This window comes from Bactrocera latifrons, unplaced genomic scaffold, assembly GCF_001853355.1.
Source record: "Bactrocera latifrons isolate USDA-ARS-PBARC rearing strain unplaced genomic scaffold, ASM185335v1 scaffold_117, whole genome shotgun sequence".
NCBI lineage: Eukaryota > Metazoa > Arthropoda > Insecta > Diptera > Tephritidae > Bactrocera > Bactrocera latifrons.
The window spans coordinates 187,490-205,880 of record NW_017534597.1 but is presented as its reverse complement, the minus strand read 5'-3'; the positions used below and the strand labels follow the sequence as shown (position 1 = coordinate 205,880).

General features: G+C 37.3%; 6 protein-coding genes across 6 annotated transcripts; 3 read left to right on the top strand and 3 right to left on the bottom strand.

Moving 5' to 3' along the window:
• Positions 1-199: 199 nt before the first annotated feature.
• LOC108978026 (m7GpppX diphosphatase) lies at positions 200-1,986 on the top strand. Its single transcript, XM_018948102.1, has 4 exons — positions 200-490; positions 553-763; positions 840-985; positions 1,051-1,986. The coding sequence occupies exons 1-4, from the start codon at positions 275-277 to the stop codon at positions 1,750-1,752; spliced, it is 1,275 nt and encodes a 424-aa protein (XP_018803647.1). The 5' UTR covers positions 200-274; the 3' UTR covers positions 1,753-1,986.
• Positions 1,987-3,291: 1,305 nt separating this feature from the next.
• Positions 3,292-6,736, bottom strand: LOC108978021 (nuclear receptor-binding protein homolog). Its single transcript, XM_018948088.1, has 2 exons — positions 5,111-6,736; positions 3,292-4,914 (listed from the first exon to the last, which is right to left on the bottom strand). Exons 1-2 carry the CDS (start codon positions 6,200-6,202, stop codon positions 3,556-3,558), a joined length of 2,451 nt encoding a protein of 816 aa, XP_018803633.1. The 5' UTR covers positions 6,203-6,736; the 3' UTR covers positions 3,292-3,555.
• A 458-nt stretch (positions 6,737-7,194) lies between these two features.
• Positions 7,195-11,373, top strand: LOC108978018 (symplekin). Its single transcript, XM_018948073.1, has 6 exons — positions 7,195-7,384; positions 7,461-7,654; positions 7,721-8,917; positions 8,996-9,933; positions 10,079-10,995; positions 11,071-11,373. Exons 1-6 carry the CDS (start codon positions 7,298-7,300, stop codon positions 11,263-11,265), a joined length of 3,528 nt encoding a protein of 1,175 aa, XP_018803618.1. The 5' UTR covers positions 7,195-7,297; the 3' UTR covers positions 11,266-11,373.
• LOC108978032 (glyoxylate reductase/hydroxypyruvate reductase) lies at positions 11,287-12,617 on the bottom strand. Its single transcript, XM_018948115.1, has 2 exons — positions 12,352-12,617; positions 11,287-12,294 (listed from the first exon to the last, which is right to left on the bottom strand). Exons 1-2 carry the CDS (start codon positions 12,552-12,554, stop codon positions 11,391-11,393), a joined length of 1,107 nt encoding a protein of 368 aa, XP_018803660.1. The 5' UTR covers positions 12,555-12,617; the 3' UTR covers positions 11,287-11,390.
• Positions 12,618-12,868: 251 nt separating this feature from the next.
• On the top strand, positions 12,869-14,660 carry LOC108977446 (CCA tRNA nucleotidyltransferase 1, mitochondrial). Its single transcript, XM_018947135.1, has 4 exons — positions 12,869-13,473; positions 13,529-14,119; positions 14,174-14,554; positions 14,629-14,660. Exons 1-3 carry the CDS (start codon positions 12,937-12,939, stop codon positions 14,522-14,524), a joined length of 1,479 nt encoding a protein of 492 aa, XP_018802680.1. The 5' UTR covers positions 12,869-12,936; the 3' UTR covers positions 14,525-14,554; positions 14,629-14,660.
• A 36-nt stretch (positions 14,661-14,696) lies between these two features.
• On the bottom strand, positions 14,697-15,817 carry LOC108977455 (probable RNA methyltransferase CG1239). The gene is made up of 2 exons (XM_018947146.1): positions 14,939-15,817; positions 14,697-14,875 (listed from the first exon to the last, which is right to left on the bottom strand). The coding sequence occupies exons 1-2, from the start codon at positions 15,785-15,787 to the stop codon at positions 14,711-14,713; spliced, it is 1,014 nt and encodes a 337-aa protein (XP_018802691.1). The 5' UTR covers positions 15,788-15,817; the 3' UTR covers positions 14,697-14,710.
• Positions 15,818-18,391: the final 2,574 nt, after the last annotated feature.

Here is an 18,391-nt window from a genome sequence, read left to right as displayed (position 1 = left end):
GAAATTTACAGAGATTACAATGGGCAAAACAAATTGGAAGAAGATGAATTCTGATAATTAGAGGATCAAGATTGGTAAATCAGATTGGTATTAAAATGGAAGACAATTAAGGAATTAAAATGTAAATATAATTTAAATGATGAAAGATGATGAATGCAACTCTGCAATTTGCCTAATTGTGAATTTATACTTTTGAGAGAAGAAGCATAGTCGGCGGATTTTGATATTTTTGTTTATTGTTTCCATTAATTAAAAATAAAATAATTAATTAAAAATGCCTGCAAATACAGAGGTTAATAATAAAGTTACAGATGACGGGGAATGTCCATTGAAAGTTATTGAAGAAATAACTGAGGTAAAAACTGACGTTGCTGTCGACGAACTTCTGGAGAAACCAACAAAAGTAGAAGTGACGGCGCCAAGTTATAATTTAGCAAAATTCAAGTTGGCGCGGATTTTACAAAATAATACTCTCCGAAAAACAATAGCGGTAAAGTATTAAATAAAACATATAACTGTATTACAAAGAGTAATTAATTGCCTTATATTTAGTTGCTGGGTACATTTCCTGATGTGTCTGAGGATGACGTAGCTGTTCTGCTACTTGAGAAACAAGCTTTCAAAGATAGCGATGTTCAAACTGAACTTGATAATATCTCAGAACCTGCTCCCCGCATATTCAGTGATTCTCTACAAGTGGACACGGAATTCATTAATAATATTTATGGCAGTTTCCAATGCGTACCCAGTTCAGAATTAAATAGTAAATATTAACAGCTTTCTACAATATTTGCTTGTAAATATTTTACACACTATATTGGTTTTGCTTTTGATTACAGATATTAAAACGACCGTGGTTTATCCTGCCACTGAAAAGCATATTGAAAAGTATTCAATAACACAAAAATATCTAATTAAAGAAACTCCAACTTTATATGAAGAACTGACTTTGCCTTATATAACAGGCAGTCATTTCAGTCTCGACGTAAGATTATTTTACTTATCAAGGGAAACCTTGTGGTATATTTGATAATATTTTTATCTTTCTAGTGGGTATATAATATACTAGAACATCGTCAAGAAACCGATCGTATAGTTTATGAAGATTTTGATCCGGAAAAGGGTTTCGTACTCTTACCCGATTTAAAATGGGATGGCAAAACTTTGGAGACACTGTATCTGCTTGCCATTGTACACAAGCATGATATTAAATCTTTACGGGATCTTAATCATACTCATTTACCACTTTTACACAACTTACGTGATGGAATTGCGGTCGCTATAGAAGAACGTTACGGTTTATCTGCTTCACAATTGCGAATGTATTTTCATTATCAACCATCTTTCTATCACCTGCATTTACACATAAATCCAGTGCGTGGTGATGCGCCAGGAATATGGTGTGAAAAATCGCATATGTTGGATACGGTCATTAGTAATATAGAGTTAATGTCAGACTATTACCAACGTGTCACTTTGCCATTTGTTTTGTTCGAAGGAATTAAACTGCTGGATGAATATGAGGCGAAAGGAGCTGTACAAAAACGTGGGAAGGCAGTGACTGACGGTAAGCAACTAGATGAAAAGTCACATGATAAAAGCCGAAAGTCTAATTCTATTGAATCACCACAAGCACAAAAAGTGAATCTAAACAATTCACAAGACGAAGTAGAGGAACCGCCCAAAAAGAAGTTAAAAGAAACAATAGAATCGGATCAGCCACCAAAAGTTATAGTGGTTGCTGCAGAATAAGATGAATCCTCGAGCTTAAACAACAAAAAATAAAGCGTTTGTTTACCTTCAATTATGTCCAAAATAAAAGAAATCTATTTGCCCACGACACACATTTTAGCTTCCGCATAGTACTCGTATTTGTGCTATTATTGTCAACAGTGCTAAGATAGTATGCTATTAAAAACTTCACAAACAAATTTTTAAACACCAAAAATAAATTGAAAGTACTCAAAAAGTCATTACGCGTTTAAATATTTGAGTTGCGTCTTTTTTCTTTATATGCTGCAGCAAATTCAGATAAATGTACAAATTTCAGATAAAAAACTGTAGCGATGTGAAAAATTGTGCAATGAGTTGATTTTTATTAACAACATTAAAAGTAAAACAAAAAGTGAAGTATTTGGATGCATACTACTAATGCAGAAAACTTCGCACTAACTTCCAAAGTTCACTATTACCATACAAAAAATAACAGGTATGTTCTTTTCTTATGCATAGATTTTCATTAAATGAAAATTGCATTTGTTTATTTGCTTGCTTGTTATTTTTCATTATGTTGCATTATGGATGAAGCATTTCATTATGATTATTATTGATTTATGTATTTTATTACGCTTGCACAGCATTTTAATGCTCATTGTCATCGTGTTCTATGTCGAGTGTTGTTTTCTTTTTATATTGTATTTATGTCAACATAAAAGATGTATGGATGTGTTGATGTGGTGTCATTGTATGCAAATTTGCTTTATATTTTTATGTATTTATTTATTTAGGTAGTATACATTATTGTTGCTTTTGCTTTATTTATTTATTTTTTTTTTGTTTTTTTTTTGCAGTTGGAGGCATGTCTAAGCTTGCTAAATTACTCTTTAAAACTAAAACTTGTGATCCGCTATTTAACGTTCAAATGTTGTTTTTTTTGTTTTTTTTTTGCAGTGTATTTATAATTTTAAATACATAAATATATATTTGTATTAAGCTATCGGCTATATGCGTCCCATATTGATAAACAACATTGATCAGTTGGAACATATATAGTTTCAGAACCATCTTGCCGCGGTCAACACAAACAAACAATTACATACTACAGAAATATAAGCATATAATATATGCATTGACAATGCGGTTGGAAATAGCATAACAGTAGAATCACGCGAAACTTTTCCCACCGATGTTAGCGTCGTATATATTTGTTTTTTTTTTCTTTTTTTTTTTTTGTTGCTCACCGGACCGATGGTTGTGTATATTATTTGCTATTGCTGTTCTTCTTTGCGCTCTGTTGCTGCGGCAAGGCATGAAATACAGTGTTTTAGGCCACCAGTGCCGAAATATTTACTTAAATGGCCGCTGCGCATGCGTTTTCCCAGCTGGAAGCCTTACACAATTTATAACTAAATTCTATTACAATAATTTTGTTTTTTTGCACAATCTTCATATTAATTCGTTTGTCTTTGCTTTTTGCTTATAGTTTTAGCATTGTTTAAAATTAGTATTTTTTTTTTTTGAGTTTTTATTCTATCATTTTCGAAATATAATTAAAAACTTGTTTTCCTTTAGTAGACTATATAAAAATATCCATAATCATTATACATATAATGAATAATAATAATAATAAAAAAAAAAAAAAAACAATTGTCTGACTGACTAAAAGACGCGACTCAGTATACACCACTACTGCGTGGCATCCGTGCTCTGACTTGCAATTTAAAAATATAAATTTTCGCGCTATCTTTCTTGCATAATTCTATGTTCTACTACACTTCAGTTTTATGAATATCAATATAGCGTATATAAATGTTTATTATCAAGAAATACTATTTATTAATTTATAGTGGTGGAGGCTGAGGAGGTCGAGGCGTTTGTGGCGGTTAAAGTTGATGGTGGCGCGGCAGCGGTAATAGTTGTAATTTCTGTTGGATTGGAAGAGTGAATAATTTGCTGCTGGGCGTGTGCATAGTGTGTTTGCTGTGGTGCATTTATGCTATTCACAGTGACATTTGTTGTTGTTCCATCATTTTGCTGCCCTAAAGACTCTTGCCTAAATTGTTGTGTGTGCCCTGTATATGATGGTGGCAGTGCGCCAGCTGGTGGCGTCGATGTATTTAGCACCTGGTGTTGTTGTTGTTGTTGTATCTGCTGCTGCTGTTGTTGAACGGGTATTTCTATTTGCAAATGCATCTGCGGTGGCAATATTTGTACATGATGCTGTTGCTCCTGCAGCTGTTGTTGCTGTTGCATATGATACATGGTGGCAGCAATTTCTGCACCCATACTGGCTGCTTGCATACTTGCATTCGCCAAAGCAGCATTAGGATCCATGTCGGCCACGGACCAATTACGCTCCATCTGATTGAGCGCCGCCAAAGTTGCGGTTGTTGCTGGTTTGATGCCAACATTTAAGTGCGCATTCACATTTCCATCACCATTGTTGATGCCGCCACCGGCACCCGCACCAATTGCACCCACGTTGGTAGCGGTGTTAGCACCACTTGCACCAATTGTAACGCCCACACCTCCCGGCATGTGCTCGTTTATAGTGGCACTAAAGGTAAGCGCTTGTGCGCCTTGCTCGAACGGACAGACACCGCCGGCATTAACAGCAAAACTGCCTCGTAGAGTTTCCTCTAAGAGTGTTTGAATTTTATCTTGATCGTCGATATGCACAAAACCAAGTCGCACCAATTCACTGGTCAGATCGGAGGCTGAATCGGCTTCCGTTACCTGACACGTCAACTGTCTGTTCATCTTGTCGTCCATGCGAAGCAATATCGTCATTGCGATATCACTACTATCCTCTTTCAACTTTTTTACACTACACATCATATTTACTATGCGTCGCGACTCTATGTCCACCGGCTCAGGCGTAGCAGATTTGACGGAGTCGGCACGTTCTGGTGATGCAGCACGTGAACGAAAATGTGGTGGTTTCTTGCCACCTAACGCGGTTAATGGATACACACCATATTTGACATCTTCCACGAATTTCTCCAGTTTATCTGCTGTAGGTACGTCTGAAAGACGATAGTCCTTTTCTTCTTCTCCACGTGACACACGGGCCATAATGACTTCGGGTCGGTTATAACGTTGCATCATGCCATCTATGACGGTTTCCGAAAACATAGTCCGATTTTTGGGGGCGAATACTAGACAGTGAGCGGCCAAAAGCTTGAGTGAATGCACCTGCAGAAAAGCGTGTGGTTATAAAAACACAAAAGAAAAATTAATAAAAATATATAATATAACTTCTTTATAATGATTTAAATTACTTAATTCACTTAAATCATTACATAACAAAAAATATAGGTGGTTCTTTTGGAAACGCTATTATTTTATTGTCTATAGTTTAATTTTTATAACATTGCTATAATTGTCTTACCTCGAAGAGTAAAGGATGAAATAGCAAATCGTTGGCACTTGGGCGCTCAGCAGGATTACGACGCAAACACTTGAATATAAGATCACGCTGCAAATCATGCTCAAGGCTATTAATAGTTCGCAATATTGTCTCCTCATTAATAGAACTCGTTTCAGTGCCGCTGGGTTGAATTTCCAAAGCAGCCATTTCCAGCGCACACATGCCGAAGGCATAAATGTCTACGGCGGCAGTCAACTGCTCGGCAGCACCATACTCGGGTGCCATAAAGTGATGTGTCTCACTTTGATCGCTTCGATGATGCAGACGCAAATTGTAGTGTACCGCATCGGGCACAACGGCACCGATTTTCACCAGACCGTTATGCTGGATGAAAATGCTATCACAGGTGAGGTTGCCGTGTATAACAGGCGGTGTGCAGGAATGCAAGTAGCTCAGCGCGGACAGAATCTGTGTACACCAGCGGCGCCACGCCTCCAATGGCAAACGTTTAGCATTGCGTTTAGTGCGTTTGAGGAACTGTTTCAATGACCCCGACGACATATATTCCGTTATGAATATGACGCGTGGTCTATCTGCATTCTGTGTATCTGTCCAATAGCGATGAAACTTGACTATGTTCTGATGATCTAATTGCATTAGATTGTCAAACACTTGTCGCATTTTTTCTTCCTGCGATTTAAGCTCTTGTAAATTCGCATATTGCACCTCATTCCAAACAACTTCAACGCCCTCTTCAGTGTCCATAGCCAGATGGACACAATCAATACCGGGCACATCACGCTGATCAACTTCTTCCCGTCTTTTTAACCATCTCCCGCATGGTGACTCTTCAAGGATTTCACTTTCATCCTCCGAGTCATCGCCTGATTCACGCGGTGACGAATCCGCTGCCATATTGACCGTATCTGCGGTGACTGTAGTCGTTGAAGCGCCAATGATTTGTGGTGGCGGCTGTTGCTGCTGTTGTGGTTGTGATTGTTGTTGCGACTGTGGCGCCGCTTGTTCTGCTGTGTTTCCCCCTCCACCACCGCTACCACTGCCGCTGCCTGCTCCATTGCTGTCGCTGCCGACGTTTACTTGGCCGCTTGACATTGGAGCGCGTGTCTGCAGGGCGCGTGTATTGCTGTAGCGACTGCTTTTGCTATTGCGATTGCGGTCGCTGTTTGTCTAAAAAAAATACTTTTATTTTTATTTTTTGTTGCTTCACGTTCAGTACTTTTACTCTTATTCTTTCTATGTTATACTATCGTTCTACTGTTTGGTTGGTTATTTGATTGGTCGGTTAGTCAGTTGATAAGTTTCCTTGTTGTTTTAAGGCGTATCTTTTATTTGTGTTCGCTTTTAATTCGTTTCTCGTTGATCTTATTTTTTTTTTTGTGCTTTCCTTTCGGGGTACCCTCCTTCTAATCGTGTTGCACCTCCTGTTTTACAACAGACGTCGTTTTCACTTCATTCGGTATGCACAATATGTGCTTTTCAAGCTACTTTAAATAGCTTTTCCATATAAATGCAACCGGCTTGCGGTAATAATTGTTAATTATAAAATACTAGTGCAATTCTGCTAATTTGTAGCAATTTGCACGTCGAATATCTTTCTTCACGGCACCGAGTTTTTTTCTGGATACACTGACAGCAATCGATGAATGACACTGACAATCAATGTTGTCAGCTTCATAGTGAATTTCTTAAATATGGTACCATTACCGGCCACTTATTGAAGACAATATTAAAAAATATTTTATTTTCTTATATAATTTCAAAAGTTCAACATATGTTTAATTAAAAAATGAGGAATCAGTTGACAAATTTAATAAGATCCTGTTTTTCCTTAGATTTTTTAAGTATTATTTTGAAAAGATTTTTTACCACAGATAAAGTAAACCCTTTTGTTACCTTTAGTCGTTGATAATACTTTGCAAAATTTTAATTAGCACACGTTATAATATTCTGTTGTCAATATAAACATCAGGTATTGAAAGAAAATAAAATATTTTAATAAAACTATTTATTTAGTTTGGGAAGCGCTGCAAGACAATATCTCCTCTTTTATCTCAAATACAACCCTACGAGCTATTAAAGAATTTAGTTAAGTGTCAAAAAGCCGTATTCTTCAGCATTATTCGATTTTTCATGTCGTTGGTAATTTTATATCATTTGTGAATAAATTTTAGTGACCACGATTTGACTATGGAAGGGCTTTTAGGACGCAGCCAATTTTTAGGCGAAGCTGTAAATCTTTTCACCGATGAGAAAACTGCAAATGCGCGTAGCAAGGTATGTTCTAGCCTATAAACTGGGACTTTTGATTTAAGGTTGAATCTCTACTCAAATGAGAATTTGTTTTTTATAGGTAGTCGAGTGGCTCAATGAGGTGCCCAATGCTGAATCTGGGATTAAATGTGACTTGTTGGTTAAAGTTCAGGAAATGATCTTAGGATCATGCGTGGAACTGTTGGAAGAGTTTATGGAACACATTCTATCGTTAGCCCATGATGCTAATGCGGATGTTCGCAAACAAGTAGTTTGTTTCATTGAACAAATTTGGTGAGTGTCAAATCAATTCCTTTACAGTTTTCAGAGCTTTAATTCAAATAATAATTCTGTATCTAGCAAAGTGAAGGTGGAATCGCTGCCACAAGTGATAGGCATTATTTCGATGCTCTTACGCGATCGTTCGCCTCAGGTAATTAAACGAGTTATCCAAGCATGTGGCAGTATATACAAAAACGGACTTCAGTGGATATGTGGCAAGAGTGAGATTTTGGACAGTGCCGAACAAGCTTGGAATGTACTGAGTTTGGTTAAGGCACAAATTTTGGATCTAATTGACAATGAGAATGATGGTATACGTACCAATGCAATTAAATTTTTAGAAGGTGTTGTAGTGTTGCAGAGCTATCCAGACGAAGATAGTCAAAAGAAAGACAACGACTTTTCACTTCAAGATGTGCCGGCAAATTTTAAACTCGTGAAACGGCAAAAATTGGAGGAAGAAGCACTAAATATATTTGATATATTATTAAAATTTCATGCAGCCACACATATATCCTCTGTAAATCTTATAACATGCACTGGCAGTCTTTGCACCATTGCGAAATTGCGCCCAAGCCTCATGGGACCCGTTGTAGAAGCCTTCAAACAACTCAACTCAAATTTGCCACCAACCTTAACGGATTCACAAGCTAGTTCAGTGAGAAAAAGTTTAAAAATGCAGCTAATAGCATTATTAAAAAATCGTGGATCCTTCGAATACCATGCAACAATTCGACATATGCTGTTAGATTTGGGTGCGTCTCAGGGTGAAATACAACGCGCTATACCGAAGATGGATAAACAAGAACAAACGCGTCGACAGAAACGAATATTAGAGAGTGCAGCGAGTAATCTTAACAAGAAAATGCGATTGGATTCCATAAATAGGCAGCAGGAGCGGAGATCTAAGTCCGGCTTAGACGACGACAGCACAAAGGACACAGAAATGGAAGTGGATGAAGAAGAGGTAGAGAAGCAGCGTCAGCGATGCATTCGTGTAAACGAGAAGTTCTTGGCGGAGCAATTAAGAGTCACGGATGTGGCTGTTAACCTAGTTGTGGAGTTTTTATCAAAGTTACCAGAAGAAGCGCCAGAGCATTTCATTAATGAATATGCCCCAATACAGGATATGTCTATACCGCAGCAGGTGGTGAAGATTGCAAAAGTACTTGGAGAACAAATGACTGAGCGGAAAATTGGACCAGGTGCGGCCGCCTTCAGCAAGGATACGCCAATGAGGCCAAGAAGGGCGGAAGCCATGGACATTTGTGAAAGGTAAATATTTTATAAATAATATATGTATATAATATATTATATTATTATTAATTTTCATATGCTTGTGTTATGTTTTAGTGATCAACCAGTAGACGAAGATCAAGCTCGAAAAGACGAGGCGACAAAAAAATTACGTGAAAATATGGAGAGAGTTAAAGGTGAACAAGAACTGATTGAACGTATGAAAATGCGTGCGAAAACTCTAAAATTACAAGAGGTCACTAAACCATTTTCACGACCCATTAAGGAGAAGTTTCTCTTAGAAGCCGTGAAACGCATTTTACAATCGGAACGTCAGTGTATAGTGGGTGGCGTCTCGGCTAAGCGTCGTAAAATACTTACTGTCATGGCAGCAACGTTCCCTGATAAGGTGCGCTATTTCATTTTCGACTTTATAATGTTAGATGTGAGGCAGCGTATTGATTTGGCGTTTTCTTGGTTATATGAAGAGTATTGCCTGTTGCAAGGTTTCACCCGTCACTCTTATGTAAAATCAGAGAACCGTCCAGACTATGCCTACAACGAGTTGTTAAGTCAACTGATTACAGGTGTTCGCGAAAATTGTGAATTGAAAGACAAAATTTTGTTGATTCGACGAATCTTTCTTGAAGCGCCATTATTGCCTGACGATGCGCTGAATCAACTGGTTGAGATGTGTTTTTCCGAAGAGTTTGTCAATCCTGGTGTAGATCTATTGAAAGACTTGACTGTGATGCGGCCACCACGCAAGAATAAACTTATAAGAGTGCTGCTAATGTTTTGTGTGCACGAGCGCACGGATTTACGTGAGCGTGCACTTGAACACATTGTGGCACTATACCACATACACAAAGTACTGCCTAATCGTATCGAGGAATTTGCTTTGGAATGGGCAAATAATTTGGAGAAGGAAGTGCCACCAGCAAGCATATTCGCGGAAGAATTTGGTCGACCTGAGACCGAAGTAGCGTGGAAAGAGGAGACCGCAAGGACGTGTATGACGTTGTTGCTCACTTTACTGCCGTATAAACCGAACGGTGAGTTATTTGCTCTACTCGAATATTTTCATTAAGTAACTAATCCTTTTTAAACTGCAAATCTAAAATAGAAATATGTTATTATTTTTTTAGTTGTCAGTACAAATGCTCTAATAGTTATATGTATATTGATATGCTTTTTCAGTTTTCCTTGAGAAACTTTGCAAAATCTACACTACCACCGGTCCGGATTTGAAACGCACCATTTTGCGTTCAATTGATCCAACCATAAAGAAAATGGGTGCTGAAGATGCAACTTTACTTAAGTTCATCGAGGATTGTCCGAAAGGCACTGAAACGCTTATTATTCGTATTATTCATTTGCTGACCGAGCGTGTGGCTACACCCAATCCGGAGCTGGTGAATCGTGTTCGTGAATTATATGCAAATAAAATTAAAGACGTCCGTGTACTTATACCCGTGCTTAGCGGCCTTTCGCGCCAAGAGATCTTGAATGCGATACCCAAGCTTTTGAAACTGAATCAGATTGTCGTCAAGGAGGTTTTTAACCGATTACTTGGTATAGGCGCGGAGTTTGCTAACCAAACAATGGCCGCCACACCCACTGATATACTTGTCGCTTTACACACCATAGATCCCAATGCTTGCGATTTGAAAGCAGTCGTTAAAGCCACTTCAATTTGTTTGACTGAGAAGGAAGTTTTCACACAGGATGTACTGATTGGCGTACTGCAGCAATTGGTTGAAGTAGTTCCTATACCTACGCTGCTCATGCGAACTATTATCCAAAGCATCACATTGTACCCACGTTTAACGAATTTCGTATTAAATCTTCTACAACGCTTGATCTTGAAACAAGTGTGGCGTCAAAAAGTGATTTGGGAAGGTTTCCTTAAATGCTGCCAAAGGCTGAAACCGCAATCTTTGCCTGTATTGCTACATTTGCCACATCAGCAACTTGTAAGTGCGCTGGATCAATGCCCCGACTTGAGGCAACCGTTATTCGAATATGCACAGAGCATTCAAGAGGAACCCATGAGTGGCATTACACCTCAATTGCTAGATATTATTTCCGGAAAGACGGTAGATGTATTCATAGCGGTAAGGATGAAAATTTACAAATTTAATATTGATCGGTAAATAAATTGTTTATATATATTTTTAATTTGTATCTAGGATGACAGTGGTGGGTATATCACTGTTGATCAAATCAAAAAAGAAATAGAGGACCCCTCCGAAATCGGCGTTATATCAACTGTACCTATTGCACCTGTCCCAGCCCCAGTTCCAGCACCTATACCAACACTTGGTGGAATTAGCTCATCCATTCAACCAACATCTGCACAACCGTTGCCACCAGGCGAAGATTAAATGACCTTACCATTCATATAATTCCAATTGCATACATTGCATAAAAAGAACTTTTTTTTATTGAAAATTATAATAGTCATAATATTGTTGGCTTATAATGTAAACAAATATTTTGTGTATTTTCCTTAAACGGATACCTCTGCAACCATCTTTTCGCCTTTTAATGCTGCCAATATATTCAAAGCTGTTATGCGTGACATCTCCGTGCGAGTGTTTACATCGGCGCTGCCAATGTGTGGCAATATGACGACGTTGTCTAATTTAAGTAGCGGCTCATCGAGCGGCAGTGGTTCTGGTGTGGTGACATCTAAACCAGCGCCCAATATACGACGCTCTTTTAAAGCAGCACAAAGCGCCGGTTGATCAACAACGCCACCACGCGCTGTATTGATGAAAATTGCGTTAGATTTCATTTTCTCAAACGCGGATGCATTGAAAATTTTCTTGGTTTGCGGTGTAAGTGCGCAACAGACTATTATAAAATCTGATTTGCATAACATTTCATCGAAGTTAACACGCTGCGCATTGACCTTGGCAGCTTCAGCAACATGCTCACTGCGCGCTGTGTATGTCAGTAGGGATGGTTTAAATGGAACTATACGTGCTGCAATCTCTTGTCCGATACGTCCAAATCCGAAAAGACCAACTCGTGTACCCTTCAATCCTTGTCCACACATCCAGTTGGGTGCCCACGACTTCCAACCACCATTATATACCTCTTTGCTGGCCTCGAATAAACGACGGCTGGTGGCAAGTAAAAGAGCAACCGTTAACTCCGCGGTTGCGTCTGTAAGCACGTCTGGAGTATAGCCGACGCGTATGCCACGCTTCTTACACTCTGCAATATCGATGTGCTCGTAACCGACAGAAATAGTTGCAATACATTTCAGCTCTGGACCCGCTCGTTCTATTACTTCTGCATCTATTTTATCTGTTAATGAACAGTAGATTGCGTTCTTTCCAACCACCTGTCGCAAAAGTTCATCACGCGGTACAGGTAACGGTTCCGACCAACTGCTGACATTACATCTGTTACAAATCGCATTTATGTATTTTGATTCTTTATTTCACGAACTCTTTACTCACTCTGTCCTTAGCAATTCTATGCCCACTGATGCAACGTCCGGACGAGTGACGTACACAGTTTTTAGTTCACTGGTCATTCTTGAATATTGAACTGAGTTGAGCGCTATTTCGCGTATTTGAGATGTTGCGGAGAACAGGAATTTCGATGACGTTACATGTAAGAATGGAATGCTAGATCGTGCTAAAAATGAAGTTACCGACATTGGAGTGCACAATTTCTTACGTTGTGTTGTTATCAGAATAGAGCAGCTGTGCCGCTAATCAGCTGGCACGCCGGTTCTAGAGAAAGAACTTAAATTGGTAGTTAAATATAAATTTATATAAGCCATAGAAAACAAAATAAAATTTAAAATATATAAATATAGATTAAAAAATAGTTAATTGATTTACGGTTGTAGGTTTTGAGTTTCACATTAAGATAAAAGAGAAAAGTTCAAAAGATATGGCAATGCTAATAAAACATATGTTTGGTTGTTTTTAACACAACGAAAAAAACTTGTTTTTAAACATTTGTTGTGTTTTATTTTATTTGAATGAAAAGATATATAATTTCTACTTTAAAAAGCTACTTTATTTAATTAAGTGATGCAAAACAGTTTCGGTACAATTTCAAGGTTTTGTCGGTTATATTTAGGGCGTAAACAAAATTTCGCAAGAGCCTTCAGGATAAACATCGCAAACCGTATGTCGCTTGTGAATCAAACAGCTAAAAACTCATCACTCCATTCAACATCATTACGAGAAAATTTGAAAGTTCTTGGTGTACCCCCCAAAATGCGTAGCGAACCAGCCTTCATGAAAATAGATTCACCTGAATTCCACGGTATTTTCACAGATGAACTGCAAGCGCTGATTGACATCTTTAAACGTTATAATTATGAACTACGTATAGCAGGAGGTGCTGTTCGTGATATTTTAATGGGCATTAAACCAAAAGATATCGACTTAGCTACTACAGCCACTCCGGATCAAATGAAAGAAATGTTCAATAAACAAGAAGTACGCTTAATTAACGCAAAAGGCGAGAAACATGGTACGATAACTCCTCGAATACACAATAAGGAAAATTTTGAGGTGACCACATTACGTATCGATGTGCGCACTGACGGTCGGCATGCAGAAGTAAATACCAGTTGAGAAAATATGTCCAATAATTATTATACAAGTTATATTTCAGGTGCAATTTACAACTGATTGGCAATTGGATGCAAATAGGCGAGATCTTACCATAAACTCAATGTTTCTTGGTTTTGATGGCACACTCTATGACTATTTTTATGGCTATGAAGATTTAATGCAACGACGTGTTGTGTTTGTGGGCGAGGCCGATGTACGTATCAAAGAAGATTATTTGCGCATCTTAAGGTACTTTCGTTTTTATGGTCGAATCGCAAAAGAGCCCTCCAAGCATGATGTAGAAACCCTGAAAGCAATCCGAGCAAATGCAGAAGGATTAGCTCGCATTAGTGGGGAACGTATATGGGCAGAATTGCAAAAAATTGTCGTAGGAAATTTCGGTTGCGAGTTAGTACAAGAAATAATTTCTTGTGGTTTAGGGTCTTACTGTGGCCTACCAGTGGATGCTAACATTGATGAATTTAAAAGATTATGTGCTGATTTGGAGAACTTTTCAAAACCCCACACACCAATATTTTACCTTATTGCATTGCTTCACACGACAGAAGAAGCGATAAGTTTACATCAACGTCTGAAATTGTCTGCGTTTGAACGCGATTTAGCATTTTTTATTACACAGAATCGAAAAAAGGTAAATAAACTAAAAAAAAAAATATGCTTAAATCACTCATAAAATAAATTTTAGGTCGGAGTGGAATTCTGCAAATTACGAGATTATCAAAGGCTTTGTTTGCAACCTAACGCTAGACGTGAATTTGTTGAGGAGCTGCTAAAATATTCAAATGAAGTGAAACTTTATAATGAATTGAAGGCATGGCAAATGCCACGTTTTCCACTAACTGGTAGCATTTTGAAGGAACATGGTTTAACTGCAGATAAACGTATGGGTGTAATCATGACACGCCTCCGTTCCATTTGGATCGATAGCGATTTTTCAATAACTGGTGAAGAGCTTTTGACGAATCATCTGACAGAAGTGCTAGAAAGCCTGAAGACACCGCCCGGCACACCAAACAAAAAAAGGAAGTCAGAATGATGATATCATTGTTGTTTAATATATATTTTGGTAATTTTTATGCGCTTTAACTTTCAAATTATAAATTATTGAAATATTTGTACATTTTCTTCTTAAATATACAGCTATGTTCGTACATACTGAAGGTCGATAAAATCAAAACAAAAAATATCTTAGTGTGTTAGTTTTATCACAGTCGTTGTGGCATTATGTTTTATGAAATATCTGTATTGGTCGCTTGAAGCCCTTAATGCAGTTTTCAGGTACACCCATTAGTTCAAAACTTTCAAAACCCACATCGGCTGAAAGCAGAAAATCGTTGAAATGTTTGGGGAAAAACTGCATAGCTTTAAAATGAGTATTTATGGTCTCCTAAAAAGCAAACGTTTTTATTTGTGACTCATGTTTTATTTAACTCACTCATTTTGTACTCACAGTCATTTTCTTCCGACGTCCATAGTTGTCGTATGGCTGCGCTTCTAATATAAGTTTACCACCACTACGCAATTGTAGAAACATACGCCGAAAAGCCTGCTTTAATCCAGCATCTCCAAAGTTTAATTGTATCCATTTAGTTATTGACAAGCATAGGATTATATCAAATTGTTCGTGTTCAATTTCTAGTAAAATATCATCTCGTAACACATAGTTCCCATGGACAAAGCTTACATTGTAAGGATATTTATGTAGACGACGTGCCTCATTTTCAATAGGTAACATTTTCTTTTGTCGCAATAACATCTTGTTAGCCTGGTTGATTAGGGAGCGATCAATGTCTAAACCAACTATGCTTTTGACCTCAAATAGCTTGGCCACTTCTACTGTTATTAGTCCGCTGTTACAACCAATATCGAGCACTTGTTTATTTTGAAACATCTCTGAGCGAGTAGCAAAGACTTCCAGTCGTATGTCATGGTATTTGCTATCCTTATTTCTGTACCCATAATATTTATTATAGTTGCCGTAAATAAATTTTTCTTTTAATTGCTTTTTTTCTTTATTTATCGCTGAAGGCAGCTCTAATCGTTTTTTAGGACTTTGATGTACATTTATTTTTATAGCTGTGTTTTTAGCTCCCGCGCCGATATTTACGTTTGCAAACGTATTACTGCTTTCAGCCGGAACTTCAATAGCAGCTTTTGGAAGAGTATCCTGTGCAATCCGTAGTTTGGGTTTTTTGACACTACTTTCACTGTCATCAACACTATTTTCGGGTTTCCTTTTGCCTGCTAATTTTTGCGTTGCGACATGTTTTATTTGTGTAATTTCTTTATTTATATCCATTGAGAGAATTTGTTGAAATAAACATGTTTTCAAACAATTACTTCTTGTTGTACTACACATTCACAATAGATATTTAGCAGCGTAGTTAGCAGAATTTAAAGTGGTTCAAATAAAATGCAAATATATCAATATGACTTTTGAATTGGTAGTTAATGTATAATTTAAATATTAAAATTCATTATGGACGCAAAATTATTTTTACATAAACATAATTATATTATCTATTCTTTCTTACTGATAGTTAATGTGAGCATTCACAATTTAATTGTTATCGTGTTCATCATGCACACAACTTATCGATATTTATAACCACATATTGATATACATTGCATATCCGTTGTCAGTGACTCGCATTTCCATCCAAATATGTTTATTCAAAAATAAAAAAATATTTTGAAAATGTATACAATTTGATAGCTCAAACTAATTAACAAAACGTTTGCTTGTAGTCAAGTGTTGTTAAAACTTTAATTGAAACAAAAAGTATTTACAACAACTAATTGGAATGTGAAGCAAACGGATTCTTCATTTGGTAAGCATTAACCGCCTGCTAAATTCATCTGTTCAATTCCATCGGTTTAAGGTTGGTTCAATAATTGTTGCATCATCCCAAACTGCTAACTTTTGGATAGTGTTTCCAAGTAATGCAAGATCAGACATATTAGTGTTACTAGAAACTCAGATATTTTTTGTTATGTACATAATTTTAGATGAATATATTCTATAGAAATTATTAAATAGGAAATAAGTTTTTTTTATATACTTACACACAAACACCTTAAACACATTGTATATGATATGAAAATAAGTCGTGCGCATCCGTTAAATACTATATACATATAGTATAACACAAGAAATATATCCTTGCGTGAGTTTCTATGTGCAAAAGGGTTGAATACCGAATATAATCCGTTGGCGAGCGGTCAGTCGAGTGGTCAGTTTTGAATTAATCTAGTTTTTTTTGTTTGTTTTTTATTTAATACACCTGGAAGGGTTATTCATGGTTGTTAATAACTCTTTAAAGGATTGTGTCTGTATTATTTTTTGGCACGCGCCGGTACTCATAATAATATTTCGTATATCGGCTACGGATTTGATATCACGTGCTTTTTTTTGCAATATCGCGAAATGTTTGCAAAAGCAAAAGGGTGATTAAGCAAATAACTTGAATATAAAAATAAATGTGGACGTATCACACAGTTTCAATAACTTTGTGGAATGCCGTCGAGTTAAAACTTCTTGAGAACAGCAGTTAGAATGCTTCTGAATGGCGTAAAAGCTTGTGTTCAACTTCCACATATTAAAAACTGAAAAAGTGAGGAAAAGGCCAGAAATGGAAAGGTGACGGACCTTAAGATAATAAACGATTCCTTTCTAAAGCTATTTCATAGACCTGATGCAGTAATAAAATTATTTAACTTCAAAAGTATAATTCAAGGGTCTTCCAAAACTAACGGCAATTCCAAGCTCGTAATATCGCATATTATTTGGTTTCAACGAGCGGTCTTGTGTGCAGTCTGTAGTGATTTTTCTCACTGTGTATTTATTGCATAAATATCAGCTTCCGACATAATGAATGCAGCAGCAATGCGTGCAAAAAAAATTGAAATAAATAGAAAAGGTGGAAATTTAAAACCAGTTTTGTACTGCCGGACTTTAAGCAACTAACTATGCATTAGCGCAGGAACAAAAGCAACAGCAAAATAAATAACTGCCAAATAAGAGCCTTCGAATAAAAGTGAAAAATAATAAAGCACGGATGTTGACGTGACGCGGTCCAGATTAATATTGTGATTTGGTCACCATACGAATGAAATGGAAGAGTTGCTTCTGCGTGAATGTTGCTGCCGCTGCTGCCTTGTTATGCGTTACTACGCTTGCGTACATCTACCATCGTCTCCCTGTCATCGGCAATGGCTACAATTTCCACAACAATATGATAAAACACCCAGGGGGATGGATAAAAGGACGGCTGGTAGTTTAGATGGACGAAAGGATGCTTCTAAATGTAACAGACCAAGCAGACCAGCGCAAAGGGTTGAACCCAAAAACACCTTTTCTCATTTGCATACATTTATATGTGTGTTTTATACATATTTGTAGCTGTTGCATTTTCAATTTGCATGTGTGAGGACGAGCACATCGGGCTTGGACGCTGGCTCTCAAATTGCTACAACAAATGTGTTTGTGGCGTTTGTTCTTGTTGCTGTTATTGTGCCTGTTAAGCTACGTTATTATAAGGTCAACTTTGCGTTTTCCCAAATGTGATGCTTTCAATTATATTCTCTACACTCGGCATGGCTTTTGCTCTAGTTGTTAGCGCTGTAGTTGTTGTTACTATTGCAACATCCCCATCGAGAAAAGGTCGGTTGCCTTGTTGTTTTTGTTTTTATATGCTTTTTGTGCTTTGGTTTGATAAGTGAGTGGCTGGTTTGTTGGTTGAATGCTTCGCTAGGTGATTGGGTCACTCGGAGATAGCCTTTCCAACACGCATACGAACATACACACATACTTAGATGCATTTTAATACACAAAATAGAGAAATTAACCCTTATAGGTGTGTCATGTTGTGTACGTAAAATTTCTCTAGATCGTATTAGGGCA